General features: G+C 52.3%; 1 protein-coding gene across 4 annotated transcripts in view; it reads right to left on the reverse strand.

Annotated features, from left to right (window-relative positions):
* The window catches only part of GDPD5 (glycerophosphodiester phosphodiesterase domain containing 5), a 92621-nt gene that overhangs the window by 33937 nt on the left and 40169 nt on the right, over positions 1-18515 (reverse strand). For 2 of the 4 annotated variants that reach the window (XM_025357847.1, XM_025357845.1), the window contains exons 3-4: positions 11050-11294; positions 9428-9604 (exon numbers count right to left, since the gene is read on the reverse strand). In XM_025357847.1, coding sequence (XP_025213632.1) covers positions 9428-9544 — 117 coding nt within the window. In that variant the 5' untranslated portion in view covers positions 9545-9604; positions 11050-11294. The remainder of the gene's footprint in view (positions 1-9427; positions 9605-11049; positions 11295-18515) is intronic. The other 2 variants (XM_025357846.1, XM_025357848.1) reach the window with 1 other exon arrangement.

An 18515-nucleotide genomic window follows, 5' to 3' on the forward strand; every position in this document is an offset into this window, starting at 1 on the left:
TTTTTTTTTTTTTTTTTTTTTTTTTTTTTTTTTTTTTTTTGAGACGGGGTCTCGCGCTGTGTCACCCAGGCTGGAGTGCAGTGGCGCGGTCTCGGCTCACTGCAAGCTCCGCCTCCCAGGTTCACGCCATTCTCCTGCCTCAGCCTCCGAGTAGCTGGGACTACAGGCGCCCGCCACCACGCCCGGCTAGTTTTTTGTATTTTTAGTAGAGACGGGGTTTCACCATGTTAGCCAGGATGGTCTCGATCTCCTGACCTCGTGATCCACCCGCCTCGGCCTCCCAAAGTGCTGGGATTACAGGCTTGAGCCACCGCGCCCGGCCAAAAGAGCTGGATTTTCACACGGGCCCTTCTCCCCACTGGCTGTGTGGCTGTAGGTCAATCGCTCAGGACCTCTGACCTCAGATTCCTCCTCTGTTCACAGAATGACATCACCACCACCTCACAGGAGGACTGCCAGGCCCCAGCACGATTACAGATGTAAGATGTAAGTCGCCAAATCCAGGATCGTTCCTGTAATTATCATTTCGCATCTGACAGACCTTTAATTATGTGAAGACAGTGATCAAGCCTTTCCTCCCTGCTCTCACCACATCTCTCCAGCTGCTGAGGACAGCCAGGTTGATTGCCTGCCCCCAACCCAGAGTGGGTGCCATGGTCAGCCAGATGCAGAGGCCAGGCCTGGCTCTGTAGGCTGTGGCCCTGGGAGCCAGCACCAATGGAGGAAGAAGACCCTGGCACAACAGCTGCCTGATCTCACTCACAGGCTGCATCCTGGGCTGTCGGGAACAGAGCCCTGTGTGAGCTCACCATGGCACTGGGGAACTGGGGCTGGGTGGGGATGGTACTCCTGAGAGCCCTTTACTTGCTGCATCTCATCATCCCCACAGTTCTTCGAAGCAGAGGAAACCAAGTCTCAGAGGAGGGAAGAGACTTGCCAAGGTTACAAAGGGCACACATAATGGTGGAACCACAATTCACAACCAGGTCTGTGTACCTCCAGTGTCCCCAGCCATCTCGGGGCAACAAGGGGCAGGACATGTAAATTATCCTTGCCTGACCAAGGAGGAAACAGGCTCAGAGGAACAGGGCCTTGCCCAAGGTCACACTTTGAGTCACAGGCAGCGCCAGAGCAGGGACCCTAGGATTTCAGAGTTAACTAAGATGTCAGAGATTATCTCGCCTCATCTCCCAAAGATCCAACTAAGAAATGGAGAAACCACGATCTAAAGAAGGAGAATGGCCTGGAAATGTGGGCAAGAGATTAGGACATTAGTATATTAGTGCAAAAATCATGGGGAATTCAACTTACGGTGTTGGGACATCTGGATATTCATTTGGTAACAACTATAATTAGACCCCCACCTCACACCCCGTACCAAACTAAATCTCAGTGTCTCTCCTCCACATCCTTACCACCCTTCTCTTCCAGTCATCTAATACATGTGTTGAGCCCTTAGACACTCAGAGATAAATCAGCCCACCCTGAGCCAAGACTGGCAGCAAACAGCTCCAATCCTGGGAATTGGTGTGGTGAGCAGGGAAAACACAGGTTGCTTAGGAGCTCAGAGCCCAGATCCTTAACACTGTTAGTTATAGGAGGAGGGGTGAGCTAGAAGCCTTCCTGGAGGAGGAGACACCTGCAGCAAAGTGGAAGGAAAGGGCTTGTTGAGAGGACAAGGTTGGGGAGCCTCAATCCAGACAGAGAAAAGGAGCAGAGGGCCTGAAGGCACAGGGCAAAGCAGGCTTTGTTTTGGGGAACTGGTTCTTTAAGGGCTTATAAAAGCTTTCCCTATATAAGAGAATCAGCCTTCACACACGCTGTATATTTTTTCTCATATATCATTTGAATTAATTTTATTTATCATGCTTTCTGCACAGAAATTTAAATTTTTATATAGTCAAATCTATCCCTCTTTTCCTTTATACATTTTGCCTCTGGTATTGTATTTTTTTTTTTTTTTTTTTTTTTTTTTTTTTTTTTTTTTTTTTTTTGAGACGGAGTCTCGCTCTGTAGCCCAGGCTGGAGTGCAGTGGCCGGATCTCGGCTCACTGCAAGCTCCGCCTCCCGGGTTCACGCCATTCTCCGGCCTCAGCCTCCCGAGTAGCTGGGACTACAGGCGCCCGCCACCTCGCCCGGCTATTTTTTGTATTTCTTAGTAGAGACGGGGTTTCACCGTGTTAGCCAGGATGGTCTCGATCTCCTGACCTCGTGATCCGCCCATCTCGGCCTCCCAAAGTGCTGGGATTACAGGCTTGAGCCACCGCGCCCGGCCTGGTATTGTATTTAAGAAGGGTGGCCCAATATTATATATTTAAGTAATATTTTACACCCACGATTTCTCAGCTTCATTGTTTACATTTCAATCTGCAATCCACCCATCCGACATGCATCTATATCTAGTTCCATATGGATGTCACGTGTGCGGAGAGAGGTTTAAAAGCCTTATCTCTAAAGCATGAAGACTAGAATTTCTTTTACATCTTTCCAAGTTGTTTAGATTTTTTCAACAAATGTATGCCTTCAAAATGGGAAAAAAGTTTAAAAATAGAAAAAAAATACATCTTAATCCATCTGCAATTTATTTTGGTGTGAAGTAAGAGGCAGGGATCTAATTTTACTTTCACCAAATGGATGCTTCAGCTGTCCCTACATCGTTTGTGATACTGGTAGTACTTTCTACATTCGTTCACCACACAGTGAGTTCTCAAATGCCTGTGGTTGTGTTTCCAGGTTTTCCAACCTGGCCCAAGGCAGTCCCTTGCCCCTTGTGTGGGCTCTGCCTGGCACAGCTCCTTCCTGCTTGGCCAAGCCCTCTCCCCAGTGGTTCCAGCTCTTCTTTGAGGTCCCAGAGCCCAGCTGCGCCCTCAGCACATGGTCCTACAGAGACCAAGAGGGAGAGATTGAGGAGTGCCTACCCCTGAATCTGCCACCTGCAAGCCAAATCTTGGGCATCTCAGCTCTTCCAATGGTCAGCCTGTTCCACCTTCACCAAGTTCCAAATGGGGGGACTGATGCATGGGAAAGCCTAGGAAATGTCAGCTGGAAAGGGTGCAGGGAGCTCCCAAAAGGGAGAGATGGGCAAGCTATGCAGGATTACCCTGGCCCTGATCCGGGAGATTTGGGGGAGGTGGCGGCCTGGGGAGGTTGGAGAGATATTGCAGCATTAGGGCCAAGCAGGGAAAGGGATTAGAATCCCCACCCCCAGCTGGCTCCTGACAGCCTAAGAGGTTGGATTTATTTTTCTGGACTACAGAGAGCTGGGCAATCAGGCCTCTGTCCTTGCTTCTGCTGGGGTGCACTCAGAGTGGTTCATTAGGCAGGAGAATGCAATTAAGTCCTGCCTGGAGCACCCTGTCTCTCCCAGCCTATCCCTTCACTGGCATCAGCCCCTTGGGGAGACATGAGCAGAAAGGCTGAGGGGCCCTTAGGAAGGACCATCCCAGATCCCTTCTCAGGGATGGGTGGCCATAGTCCCCTGGTAATGCCCCATCTCCTGCCCCACCCTTGCTCCATAACCCAACACTCAAGGTGTTCACAGAGGGTCATCAACAAGACTTAGCCACTTCCCCTGGAGCGTGGCATGGTCATGCCAGGTGCCCTTGGTGCTATTCTGCGAGGCGCTAGGCAGGGTGTGGAGGTTTCCGAAGGCAAGAGACTGGATGGCTTTATCGCAGCGATAAATCCCCACCTCCTTGTGCTGCAACAAACCAGCCCCTCCTCTTTCTCTCTCGTGGATGTAATAATATCATCTCCTAGTTTCTTATCCTTATAGGAATACTGCAATTTTAGAAGTAGGAAAAATAAAGCTCAGAGAGCCTCTCTCTCACCCCTACCGGGCCTCTTTTCCTCAAAGCACTGGAGGAGAGAAAGCCATCACTTTGAAAGTTTGTAGGGAGGGCACGTTTTCTGCAGGGTTGGAACAATGGTCTCTTCGGTACAAGGCAGGAGGCACATTCCTATCCACGATCTAATTGTATCTGCAGGACATAGATTCATACCTCCACTTAACCCACAAGCAAGCTCAGGCCCAGAGAGGGTCTGGGCCTGACCTGACATCACACACTCAGTCACTGGAAGGCAGGGTCAAGTTCGGACTGCAGCTCCCTTGCCAGGAATGTCCAGTGGCATCTAGCTCTATCCAGCCACACCCTGGAGCCCATCTTAAAGGCTGCTTCATCCCTGAAGCCTGCCCTGATTTCCTGAGTGGGATCCATTCTTTCCAGCTCCATATCCTGCACACAAATCCACATGGCTGACAGGACAAAAAGTGGGGACCAGCTGGGAACCTCATCTCTTCCTCCCTCTTGTGCACTGGCAGAGCCCAATTCCAGCTCCAAGGGTGATCTGGGAGGTCCCTCTGGCTGAGGCAGCACCCTCCACTGCCAACCACTGCCAGGAGCACAGGAGGCAGCACCAAGAACGCAGCACGCACCCGTCCACACACGTACGCCTACATTCTCCACCAGCTCTCTAGGGGTTCAGCCGCCCCACCTGGTCAGCAAGATGGCAGTCACATCCCCTAACTACTTCCTCACTCGCTTATGAACACATACGCTCAATCCTCCTTCCAGTCATTCATTCAGCAAATCTTGTCCGAGGACCTCCTCTGAGTCAGGTCCCTGGAGTGTGCAGGCCCAGGCCCTTTCCTAAAAAGAGTTCAGTGGGAAACAAAAAATCACAATCCACATGGCCAGCACAGGTCAACATGCTGTCGGACCCCAGGGGAGCGAGGAAGGCGGGGAGAGAGAGCAGTGAGGAGAGAAAGGAAGAGGAGGGCTATTTTTTGGCAGAAGTTGGGGGCATGGAGGGGGATTTGCAATGAGTCTTAAGGGGCAGAGAGGAGAAAGGGTATTCCAAGCAGAGGGAATGGCAGGAGCAAAGGCCCAGTGCTATGAAGGGTGAGGTTATCCTGGGGATGCGGAGAAGCTCAGGGTGGCTGGCATGGACGAGCATGGAGGGGAAGGGGCAGAGGAGCTGGGGATGGATTTGCCTAGAGCGAGTGTCTTCCTGCCAAGGCAGGGTGATGGGGGGCTCTCATCATATCCCATCATAGGAGACAGGCAACTGGGGTTGGGGAGGCTTATTTGTCTGTTCTACCCACCCCTCCTGTGCTATTCCTGGACTCTACCGAGACCGCTCTTCTCTCACTTGCTCCTGTGGCACAGCATGGGTTCCCATCTCCAGGACCGGCCTCCATCCACCCACGCTGGGCATCACGGAAGGATGAGATTCACTGTCAGACACTCCTTCCTCTGCAGCTCAGTCCACAGCCAGTCCACGGATGATAACTTCTAGGTGTCTCTGGAATGCCTCCCCTGGCCTGCATCCCTGTATATACCTCCTCACTCCCCACACAGACACCTGAGGCCTCACTGGCCCTCCCACCTCCACCGAGGGCCCTCAGAGCATTCTCCACAATTTGACCACAGTGCTCCTCACACAGCCTGAGCCTGGCTCAGGCCCCCACTTGCCCAGGATGAAGCCCAGGCTCTTCAGTACAGCTTCAGGCTCAGGCCTACTGAGCAGCACCCTTCCCCCTCCCTGCACCTGAGCCGGTGGACTGAATTCCTTTCAGTTCCTGAACACAAGACACTTGTGCACACGGTTCCCCCTACCCCGAACATTTCCCCGGTATGGGGAGATGGGGCTGATCCTCCCAGAGGCCAGCTCAGGCAAGCCTTCCCTGCCCCTAGGGTTTCCCCAGGCCTCCAAAATGATCACCCTGGGTGGTCCAGGTGTGTCTGTTCTTGTCTGTTCCGCCACAAGCCTGGGGGCCCTTCAAGGGAGGGGAGAACCAGGTCTGATACACTTATGACCCCAGAGCAGGTAGCAGGACAGATTTGTTGATTGAATAAGTAATCAGGGCACCCCAGACAAGACTGTTTGGTGTGGAACAGATGAGAGGGCACAGGCCTGAGGGTGTGAGCGGGGTCAGTGCAGGCTGTGCCCTCAGCCGCTTGGCCTGAGTAACTCCCTTGCTCTTCCTGGAGGAAATCAATTAAGATTATAGCAGCCTTCAAAAGGTAAATGTACTACGGAAGTGCAAGAATTGGCTATCATGGTCTGTCTCTTTCAATGTCTCTGGCTGGGAAGTTTCTCCAGGCATCTGACCTATATCCGTCTCTAAAGAGAAGCTGGTTTTGACACTGCCTTTTGCAGACACAGTCTTCAGGGGACCCTGTGGGGATGGCCTGAGAACAGTCTTCTGTCCTACCAAGTCCTTAATTGGCAGTATTAGAGTAATGAGTCACAGACAACAACCAATTAATTATCCCCAGTTATAAAAAGCTCTGCTTCCCCTTCCTGGCTGTTGAGTGAGCCCGGCCTCCTGCTGCCAGGCTCCTCCACTCCTCAGAACTGGGGGCAAGAGAAGAGGCCATTTCACCTCTCTGGTCCTTGGTTTCCTGCTTCTTTATTTGTTAAGTGTGTGTCCTGCGGGGCTGGGGGGCAAAGGCTTGGAAGAGGTGGGAATGTGTCAGGCTGGGGGCAGGAAGGAGGGAGAGGAAGGGGCCCTTCCCAGGCTCTCTCCATGCACACTCTCCACTTCCCAGGATCCACTTCAGGGCCCAGGGTTGGATCCTAACCAGGGAAACACTGAGGCTTCCAAGCCTGGCATTCAAGGCTACTCCCTATCTTGTCCCAAATGCTCCTGGTGCAGTGCTCTTTCTCCTCCATCAGGCAACTTCCCAAGTCCCCCTGCCTTTCTTCTTCCAGCAAACTGTCACTTAAACCCACATCTTCAACACACGCTATCTTCCCTAGTCTCCAGCAGTTTAGGCTGCAAATCTATCGTCAGCCTGTGTGGCTGATTTCTCCATGTGTAAAATGGGTACACAATTAAACATGGCTCATGCAGATGTTACAACAATGACCAGGACAATGCATGTAAACTGTTTGCTCCCTGCATACAGTAGGTACTCAATAAATGTTAACAGATACTATTACTTTCATACTTCATTTTCCAGCCTAAGAATGAGAAGAAAATGCCTTGTGACTCTCCCACCTTTCAGCCCATTTCGCAGATGAGACCCAGGGAGATCTGGTTTCACAAGAGTTGAACCCAGGCTTCTCTGAGTTGGGAGATACAGGAGGAGAATCCCCCCTGGGGTGGCAATGGTGAGAATAAGGAGAGACACCAGGCTCACTGGCAGAGCCCTCTCCACCACCCCTCAGCCCAGGCAGCTCTCCTCTCCCTGCCAGCCCCCATGGAGCTCACGCAAGGCCTCTATTTGTTCAGCAAAATTTCTGGAGCCCCTACCCTGCACCAGCCATGTCTTTGAGAAACCAGATTGCTATTCCTTCATTGTGAGAGTCCAGCCCCATCGCTGCCCTCACCCAGTTGCCTCAGGGAGGAATAGGGACAGAAAAGAGAAACAGGGAGAGAGAGAAAGGATGAGGGGTAGAGGCTTGGAACCAGGAAATAGGAGGAGACAGGGGGTGGAGCAAAGTGAGCAACTGCAGGGAGAAAGGGGCGGGGGAGCAGAGGATGCTCATCTTCAGCTATGAGTTTGGGGTCACCTGAGGTGAGCTCAGCCCTTTCTGCAGAGGCGCTGCCACCCAGAGCTGCTGCAAAACCTATACCCTCTCCTTGCCTAGCTCATGGCCCCCTGCTGCCCCTCCAGCCTTGGCCCCAGACCCCTGCCCCAGATTGGTGACCCAGACCCTAGCCTTGCAGGGCACGTTCTGTTCTGGTTCTCAGTCAGCTCAAAACCAGACTCGGCCCACCTCCTCCACTCTGGGCCCTGTGCTGGCCGCAGCCAAGACCATCACTTCCTGACTCCATGCCTATGACTGGCCAGCCTTGGTCCCACCAAGGGGATGAGACTCCTGGGAGATACGCCTTCCCCAGCGTCTGCCCCTATGGCCAAGGGGCTTCCTGCCTGGGAGCTCAGCCATCCTTCTTCTCCCCTTAGCCTCAGCTGTCTCCCCACCCCATTCACACCAGTGGCTGCTGGACCTCCATTGCCTAGGTCCAGATCCAGAACAGAGTGTGGAGCACGGCAGAGTGTCCACGGGATTCTGAAGCCATGATCACAACCTATCTCCCATTTCAGAGATGGAGAGGCTGAGGCTTGGGCATCTGGAATGACCTGTCTCAATGGCTAGTCATAGCTGGCACTGTGCTGGTCACATCACAGCCCTCATCACATGTCATGGCCCAGTGGCTCCTTGAGAGCGGTGTGTCTCCCCTCCAGTTCACAGGTGAGGGAGCTCACAGGCAACTAGATTCAAGTAGTTGCACCACCAAAACCTGAATCCATCTGACTCCAGAGCCCACGGCCTGTGCCCCTCCACGTAAGAGCGAAAGCTGTGACATATGGTATTTCAGAGGGCTTCCCAGCAGGGGCCTGGAGTGGAGAGACCGGGGCTCTAGTATTGACGTTGCCAGGGGCCTGCTTTGGGCAGGTCCTTCCCTCTCCTTTGCCTCAGTTTGGCCACTTGACTCCTCTGTGGCCGGGAGTGGGGAGATGGCAGTGAATCAGGCCTGATGCCCACCCTGGCAGTTCCTGCTTTTTACTGTTTGGGGGTCATGAACCCAGGCTCCTCAGTCTAGGGCTCTATTCCTCATCAGCACAGGCAGAGGAGGGCAGACAGGTGGATAAGCTTCACCAACCTCCCCAGAGAGACAGCCAGGCCTACTGAGCCTCTGACATCAGTGGCAGCCAACGCCCCCCCCACTCCCCACCTCCCCTGCCGCCCACACCCTGCCACCCCCTGGCCACTCCAGCCTCTTCTGGGGCTGGCTGAATTTAGAGGCTGGCTTCTTTGTTCAGACAAGCAGGAAGGAGGAGGAAAGTTGTTCTCCAGACAGTAAAGCTTTTAGATAAACACTACACAGGAATTGGGTTCCTTCAGAGAAGAAACTAGATCCACCGGCTGACAGCGCCCCAGGGACAAGAGTGTAGCTTAGGTCTGGCCTGGGGAGCCCAGCACTGAAGGAGACTTTCTTTATCTGGCTGTGCACCTGCTGCCAGCTCTGGCAAGCCTGTGGCTCAGGTGACTGAGCCCCGGTGCCAGACCGTGGCCCTGCCAGCTCTCAGGCTCCAGGATGGCCGGGCCCACCTCCTCACTCTCTCCTCCAGCACCCACCTGTTTGCCTGCCTGCCTGCCTGTCAGGGTCTGCCAGAAAGCTGAGGACTTCTCCCTACCTTGGGGTGACTCTTCCCTTCTGGAGCAGCCTAACCTCAACAATGTCAGAGGAGAGTTAACAACATGTCAACAGGACGAACTCCTTCTGGCCCTCCTGGTCAGCAGATTCAGGAATTACTATCAGCCCATTTTACAGAGGGAGAAACTGAAACCCAGAAAGGCCATTGGCCTGTCCAGAGCGACTCAGCAGAGACAGAGGTAAGACCCCTCCCCCAGCCCCTCAGGCTTGCTGGGGCTCACTGGGTCCCTCTGACCCTGTTCCAGGGTGGCTCACCGGCGTGGTATCATCATGGGAGCGCTGGTAGCGCTTCCAACGGCAGCCGTAGATGCCCGTGAGGCAGGAGAGGCACAGCTGTGGCTCGTAGTACTGCAGGGGCTGGTGTCTCACCATACTCGTGCCTGCAGCCCTGGCGCCTGGCCCTCAGGCGCCCATGGAGGCCCCCAGCTGGTCCTGCAGGAGGAAGCACAGGGTGGTGAGGCAGGGGAAGGGTGAAGAGTCAGGCACCACATAGCAAGTCATTGTAGCCTAGGTCAGGGAGGGTCACCTCTGCTCAAAGCACTGCAGTGGGGCTCCGTCTCACTTGGAGTCCAGGCCCACCCTTGCAGGTCCCCAAGGACCTGTCCTCTGCCTCCCACCCAGGCCCTCCTCCTCCCTACTTCTTCTCCTCCAGTCATTCCTGACCTCTTCCACGTTCTTCACTGGCCTGGCATGCTGCTGTCCCCTCTGTCTGGAATGCTCTTCCCTTAGAAACCTGCACGGCTTCCTCCTCTTTCCCCTCCTCTCTTCAGGTCTTCAAATGTCCTTTTCTTTTCTTTTTGAGATAGTCTTGCTCTGTCACCCAGGCTGGAGTGCAGTGGCGTGATCTCAGCTCACTGCAACCTCTGCCTCCCAGGTTCAAGCAATTCTCTTGCCTCAGCCTCCCAAGTAACTGGGATTACAGGTGCCCACCACATCTGGCTAATTTTCGTATTTTTGTAGAGATGGGGTTCTGCCATGTAGGCCAGGCTGGTCTCGAACTCCTGACCTCAGGTTATCTGCCTGCCTCGGCCTCCCAAAGTGCTGAGATGACAGGCATGAGCCATGGCACCAGGTCACATGTCCTTTTCTCAATGACACTGTCCCAGATCACCTTCTGTAAAACTGTAGCCCCTTCCCACGTTCCCTAAGCTCCTTCCCACATTCTCAGCTTTGTTTTCTCAATCATGTCCTTAAATATAACTTGTTTATTTTTCCTGTCTATCTACCCTACTATAATGCAGTTTTCATGAAGGCAAGGATTTTTGTCTGTTGTATTTTCTGCTGTATTCCCAGTAACTGGAACAGTGTCTAGCACATAGCAGACTTTCAAAATAAACATTTTAGAAGAAATTATCATACAAGCTGAGATGTGTTGAGCACTTAAAACACACCAGGCACCGTGTAACGACTTTACATTCATTGTTCCATCTCAGCACAACCATATGAAATGGCAGGTTCTGTGTCCTAAACCCATTTGACAGCTCAACAAACTGAGGCTCAGAGAACAAGGAGCAATGCCTGGCTGCTGTCTCATAACTGGACCGTAGTCAATCTAGGAACTGCTCTAGTGCCCCAAAGTATTCATTCTCCAGACACAGGGAGCCTCCTAGCCAAGTGGGCCTCCTAGCCCATGGGAAGATGGTATAGCAGCAAGAGGTGTCTTAAGGGTTGAAGTGTGGCTGCCAGGAGCTACTGCCTCAGCCCTGCTTGGCACCCTGGAAATATCTGTGGGAGCCACAGCTTCCGGGGGCCAGTGTTGGTCAAGTGTGACCACGTGGCAATGAGCTTGGGGCACCTCACACACCCTGAGTATCAGGTGTCATCCAGTCCTCCACATCACTGTGAGTTATTCTTATTCCATTTTGCTGATGACAAACCTGGGACTCAGAACAGAGAAACTATTTGCCCAGAGGTACACAGCTATACTGAGGTGTCAGGACTCCAACCCTGGCCTGTGGGACTCCAGAAACTCAGTCATATGTTCTGTACCCGGCCCTATCCGAGGCCCTGGAGACAATGTGAGCAGGACACACAAAGACTCCTAGGGCCCTGAGAGGGCCAGAGAGGGGAACAGCTAGGCATTGTTCCAAATGCTTTCCATGCAGAAACTGTAACAGCAGCCCTAGGAAGGAAGGAAGTATTCGCATTTAAAAACTGGAGATATAATTCACATACCATAAAATTTACCCTTTTAAAGTATACAATTCAGTATTTAATATACAGTATTCAATTTTTGGTATATTCACAAGTTGTACAACCATCACCACTATCTAATCCCAAAACAGTTTCACCATCCTAACAACCCCCACCCCGCCCCCGCACCCTTCTCATGCACTGTCACTCTCTATTTACCCCGGCCTCACTCCTCTGGCCCTGGCAACTGCCCATCCACTTTCTGTCTCTATGGACTTGCCTATTCTAGAGACTTCATATAAATGGAATTATACAATATGTGGCCTTTTGTGTCTTGCTTCTTTCACGCAGCATAATGTTTTCAAGGCTCATCCATGTTGTAGCACGGATCAGCATGTCATTCCTTTTTATGTCTAACATTCCATTGTACGGATCTACCACATTTTGTTTACCCATTGATCAGCTGAAGGACATATGGGTTGTTATCACTTTTGGGTTGTTATACATAATGCTTCTGTGAATGAGTTTTTTGTGTGAACGTTTGTTTTCATTTCTTTTGGGTACACATTTCTTTTGGGATAGAATTGCTGGTCACAGCACTTTGGGAGGCTGAGGTGGGCGGATCACCTTAGGTCAGGAGTTCGAGACCAGCCTGGCCAACATGGTGAAACCCCATCTCTACTAAAAATGCAAAAATTAGCTGGGCGTGGTGGTGGGTGCCTGTAATCCCAGCTACTCGGGAGGCTGAGGCAGGAAAATCACTTAAGGAGCGATTTTAAGGAGGCAGAGGTTGTCAAGATCGCACCACTGCACTCCAGCCAGGGTGACAGGGCGAATCTCCATCTCAAAAAAAAAAAAAAAAAAAAAGAATTGCTGTGCTATATGTTAACTTTTGTTTTTGAGATAAGGTCTTGCTCTGTTGCCCAAGCTGGTGTGCAGTAGTGCGATCATAGCTCATGGAAACCTCAGACTTCAGGGCTCAAGTGATCCACCTGAGTTGCTGGGACTACAGGGGTGTGCCACCACATCTGGATCATACGGTAACTTTTATGTTTAACCTTTTGAGGAAATGCCAAATCGTTTTCCAATGTGACTGCACCATGTTACATCCCCAAAGTATCATCATCATCATCTCCATTTTATAGATGAGAACTCTGAAGCACAGAAAGGTTGAGCCACTCACCAAAGGTCACTCAGCAGAGCCAGGATTCATACCCAGGCAGGCTGGCTCCAGGGACCTTGCTCTAACCCATGGGCCTGCCAAATCTGATCCGCCGCCTATTTTTGTACAGCCCAAAAGCTAAGAATAGTCTTTATGTTTTTAAATGGCTGTGAGAGTCAAAACAAAAATATCTTGTGACACATGAAAATTACATGAAAGTCAAATTTCAGTGTCCATAAATAAAGTTTCATTGGACGCAGCCATGCTCATTCATTTATGTATTGTCTATGGCTGTTTTAACTGTAACTGCAGTGTTGAGTAGTTGCCACAGAGACCATATGGCTTGCAAAGCCTAAAATACTGACTGTCTGGCCCTTCAGAGGGAAAGTTTGCAGACTCCTGAAGTCACTGGACTCTAATGGCCCACGAGCCATATGGTAGGTGCAGTGTATGATGAAGGGAGGGAAGGGAGGCTGTGGGCACTGACCATGGTGTAGGGAGGGTCAGAGTATGCTCCCTGGAGTCAGCACTGAGCTGAGGCCTGGAACATGAGCTCCTAAGATGCCACTCTCCAAAGCCCCAGGGGCTGCACTGTAGGAGCAGACTGGGCTTCAGTCCCACTCACTACTTCCACCACCAGGCCTCACTCAGGGCCTCTGCCTATCCCTCCAACACCAACACCCAATGCTGACCTCTCCTCAGTGATGACATTACAGCCTGCAGTCTGAGGGGGAAGATGCATTAGGGGCTTGCTGGGAATACTGAATGACCTGGAGTCTCCTGAGTGCTGGGAATGGACTGCTGCAGCCTCTGTATGGGGGAGCCCTGGGGAGGCATGTGGACTATGGTGCAGCTGCTGGGGCTTCCCTGAGCCAGGGCCTGGGGCAGGCTGGGGTGGGGATACAGCTTGGCTCCCATGGGGCTGGGGAGACCGTGGGTGGGGGCTGGTGTGGGGTGCTCTCAGCTTTACTATACTCCAGAAGATTTGGGGAGTGTTGCGTGCCCACATAGGCACCCCCACATTCCCAGCCTTCCCGCAGGGGTGGGAGGCCAGGGTCCACAGCCAGGGGAGCCAGATCTCACCCTGTGCACTCCCCAGACGGGAGTCTCTACTGTCATGTCAGCCACTACATCTGCCCCCGCCTCCCCAGGAAGGGAGGAGGCAGGTGCAATGTGGAAAGAAGCCTAGCTTTATGCTGCCTCGCACTGACTTGCTCTGTGGCTGAGGCCACTCAGGCTTTTCCCTGAGCCTTGGTTTCTGAATCTGTAAAAGCGAGCAACAGCTTCTGCCTTGACTTCTATAGGACACACAATTGGGGGCAGTGTGAGGGAAAGGTGCCAGCAGGTACTGCAACGCTGAGGTACAACAGGTGGACATCCTGCAATGCATGTGGGATCCCACCCCAGGTTCCCCTGCCTTCACACTCCTTTCCCAGGACTCCCCTGCCCCGGGACTAATTCCCACATGTCCTCTGCCTGCCCCTCCCCTGTCCCCACGCCTGCACATTACAACCCATCCAGGAATGGAAATTCCACTTCAAACCTGGAAAAGAGGGAAGTAGAAGTGTGTGCGTCATGCCTCAGCCCAGAACTTCACTGATTCTGGCTCTCAGAGTCTCCTCTCCCCAAGGTGCATTTTCATCCTGTTCATAACTGTAGGGGATTCTCTGGGAGGCAAACCTCTTCTCTGTCTTCTGTATGCTCTCCTGGCTACGGCCATCTTGTTCACTCCCACGGCTTCAGTTACCAGGTGCTGCCAAGGCCACCCAGGCTCTGCCTCTGATCGAGACAGCCAGCAGCTCCTGGATGTCTCCAGGGTTGTCACCCAGGCCTTGCAAACCCAGTTCAGCCACACTGCCCTCTACCACCCTTTTTTAAGGCCCTTTTCTCGCCATCCCCACAGCCACTCCCCCTGTCCAAGGCTTCATCTCCCCTGGCTGGGGACTCCTCCAGATTCCTTGCTGTCAGCCCCATCCCTCCAATCCAAGCTCTCACCTGCAGCTGGACTGAACTTCTTAACAGGCAGTGACCAGGATCTGACCCCTACTGCTCTTCCAGCCTTGCCTCCCTTCACCTGGTGAACTCCTCCTGATCCTTCAAGTGTCAGATGTTCCCTCCTCCATGGAGGCCCAGTTTGGTTAGAGGTCTCCCCAGCCTCCCATATCCCTGGCATGTCCCTCCCTCTTTTTTTTTTTTTTTTTTTGAGACGGAGTCTGGCTCTGTGGCCCAGGCTGGAGTGCAGTGGCCGGATCTCGGCTCACTGCAAGCCCCGCCTCCCGGGTTCACGCCATTCTCCTGCCTCAGCCTCCCGAGTAGCTGGGACTACAGGCGCCCGCCACCTCGCCCGGCTAATTTTTTTTGTATTTTAGTAGAGATGGGGTTTCACCGTGTTAGTCAGGATGGTCTCGATCTCCTGACCTCGTGATCCGCCCGTCTCGGCCTCCCAAAGTGCTGGGATTACAGGCTTGAGCCACCGCGCCCGGCCTATGTCCCTCCCTCTTAACTGGGCACACTGTGAGAGCACTGTGGACATGCCTGCCTCCCCCATGGGATGGTCTGCGTTAACCCCATGTCCCCAGGGAGCAACACAGGGCAGCAAGAGCAGGAAGCACTAGGGACTTCTTGGACCATACTTCAGACAAGTGCCCGGAAGTTCTGCTAACGGAGGCATGCTGCTCACACCACACTTGGCAGCAGGGACAAGCTCTGAGACGGGACTCTCTCCGCCATCCCTCACCAGCCCATCACCTTCCCTTCCTTTCCTGCCAGGGATAATGGCATTACTTAGGTCCAATCAATTTCTCCAAGCTACCTCCCAGGGTTGCTGATACCAGCCAAGTTCCCAAGAAATCCCTTGCCGAGAGCTACTGCTGGCTCTGGGACAAGAGAACGCTCTCACCTCTGAGCCTAATGTCCAAGGCTCCTCCCCAGCCCAAAGTCCTGTTTTCTGTCAGAATCCCTGAACTTGCACAGCCTCCTGCTTGCACAGGGAAAAGCCTTCCAAGAGTCCATGCCTGAGATAGAGTAAACACCCACTATGGAGCAGAGACAGGATGCTGGGGATGGGTGTGCACCTCCGGCGTCCTGTCCCATCCTCACATCTCGGGACGCACCTGCCTGCTCCCCTACCCTTTCTCCCTTCCATAACTGCCAGGCCCACGCTGTGCCCCCCAGACTACACTGCACTGCTCCCAGCCCCTTTCTGATCATGAAGTGCCTGGATTCTAGCCTGATCACCCTCAACTGACTTGCTATGTGACCTTGGACAGGTCACTACCTCTCCCTGAGCTTTACTTTACTCATCTGGGGAATGGGGACCAAATGGGGTAATACATGGAAGTGCTCAGGTCTGCAATAAAAAGGAATTGAGGCATGCGACAACATGAATCCTGAAGACGTCATGCCAAGTTCACAAAAGGCCACATATCGTATGATTCCATGTATAAGAAATGACCAAAATGGGCAAATACCGAGACAGAAAGCAGCTCAGTGAATGCCAGGGTCTGGAAGGACTGGGGAGGAAAGGCAGAGTGACTGCTAGTAAGTGTGGAGTTTCTTTTTGGGCTGGTGAAAATGTCCCTGGCCGGGCGCGGTGGCTCACGCCTATAATCCCAGCACTTTGGGAGGCCGAGGCGGGTGGATCACTTGAGGTCAGGAGTTCAAGACCAGCCTGGCCAACATGGTGAAACCCCATCTCTACTAAAAATACAAAAATTAGCTGGGCGGTAGTGGCACGTGCCTGTACTCTCAGCTACTTGGGAGGCTGAGGCAGGAGAATCACTTGAACCTGGGAGGTGGCGGTTGCAGTGAGCTGAGATGGTGCCATACACTCCAGCCTGGGCAACAGAGTGAGACCCTGCACGCCACCACCCAACCCAAAAAAAAAAGAAAGAAAATGTCCTGGAATTAGTGGTGATGGTTGGGAACTTTATCTCAATAAAACTTTTTTTTGTTTAAGTGCTCAGGTCTGGAAGTCACATGAATGTCTGCACTAGTTGTGAGGTGCTGCGAGGTCAGCGGCAGCTGCACCAGAGGGGACGACAGCCTGGAAACCTTGGCTGTACCTGGGCCCCCTCCACTCCTACCCAGGCATGGGTCTCCAGACCCCTCAGATTCTGGAAACAACTCTAGTTCCTTCCAAGGAACTCTTCTGCCAAATTAACCTGAATTGTTTCTGTTGTTTGCAATTCCAAACCTTGATTGGTATGAGGATATTCACTGTGTTGCCAGCTTTTAACAGGTTTTAAGCACTCAATAAATGTGTTCAAGAACTGAATGAGGTCAGGTGCCATCGCTCATGCCTGTAATCCCAGCACTTTGAGGAAGCCGAGGCAGAAGGATCACTTGAGGCCAGGAGTTCAAGACCAGCATGGGCAACATGGTGAGACCTCTATCTCTAAAAAAAAATAATAATAATAATAAAAAGAATTGGCTGAGCTAACATATGTACAGTGTGAGGACTACCAGCCACAGTGGTTACTGTTTGATGTGCTAGCACTTGCTGCTGGGTGGTGTGGGCACTCCAGGTCATTGCTGGGTACCGTGCTGAGCACTGCATAGGCATCCCCTCCCCTTGACAACCTTTCTGAGCGAAGACCAATGATCTTACCTAACAGATTGCAAACGTGGGCCTGAAAGAATGGGCAAACCAACTGCAGTGCATTCCACACAATGAGGAATATTATTTGGCAATAAAAAGGAGTCAGCTACCCAGCCACAAAAAGCAATGGAGAGACCTTGAAAGCATATTGCTAAGTGACAGAAACCAATCTGGAAAGCTATATACTGCATGATTCCAACTAAGCGACGTTCTAGAAAAGGCAAAACTGTGGAGGCAGTACAGAGATCAGTGGCTGTCAGGGACTCAGGGGGAAGGGAAAAATAAGTGGTGCTCAAGGAATTTTGAGGCCACAAAGCCCTTCTGTATGATACAGTAATGATGGACATGTGTCAAACCCCATACAGTGTGCAACACAAGGAGTGAACCATAGCGCAAACTATGAACTTTAGTCAATCATAATTAACCAATATTAGTTCATCAATTGTAATAAATGTACCTTATTAACATAAGATGTAAAAGAATAAGCCAGACTGTGGGGAGGGAGAATGTGGAGGAGGGTACATGGAAACTCTATGTACTTTCCAATCAATTTTACTGCAAACCTAAAACTGCTTTTGAAAAAGTGTATTAAATACACAGACACACACACACACACACACACACACGCGCGCGCGCACACGTGCACCCAAGAGGTTAGGTAATTCACCCAAGGCCAAACAGCTAATCATAGAGGAGGGAGGACTTGACCCCGGGGCTGTTGACTCTAAAGTCCAGACTCTCCATAGTTGCAGCCTCACAGGGCGGGCCTGTTCACGTTTCTATCACCTTCCACGTCAATGCCAGCTGCAGCACCTGTATAACTGAAAATTGTACCTCAAAGGACCAAGCTCAATATTTTGGTTGGTATCAGGAAAGCATAGGCAGAATGAGTCTAGGAACATTGGGGAGGAAAGGAAAAACCCCCAACAGTGCCAGGATGGGTGGGGATGGGAGGCCGAACTTTGGCATTGTGCTAGGGCCCTGGGGAAGGGGGCAAGCAAGCAGATGGAGAGAAACCCCCCTTCTCCTCGGCCATGGCTGTCCTCGCTGGGCCTCAACCCCAGCCCAGCCCTGGGATGATGGTCTGAGGCTTAGCTCAAACACCAGTGGGCTGAGTGACCGCCCCAAGCCTCTGGCCTCAGTTTTCCCATCTGTATCATGGGAGGGTTTGAGCACCCTCGGCTGATCTCCAAGGGCCTTTCCAGCACTCAACTTCTAAAACCCTTTATCTACCCACTCTTTCCTCACCCCCAGTAGCAAAGCAGAGAGGGGGCTGTTTGAGGAAAAGGGAAGGCCAACCCCTGATCCCTCCCTGGTCTGACTGGGGAAGAGCTCCCCTCTGCTCCCATGGCTAATCACTGGGCATCCTGACAGTCACCCTCCTAGGACGCAGTTCAAAACTTGGATGAAAGTGGCAGGAAGGCCCATAACAAAGTTAGGCACCTGGT

The sequence above is a fragment of the Theropithecus gelada genome, chromosome 14 (genome assembly GCF_003255815.1).
Source record: "Theropithecus gelada isolate Dixy chromosome 14, Tgel_1.0, whole genome shotgun sequence".
NCBI lineage: Eukaryota > Metazoa > Chordata > Mammalia > Primates > Cercopithecidae > Theropithecus > Theropithecus gelada.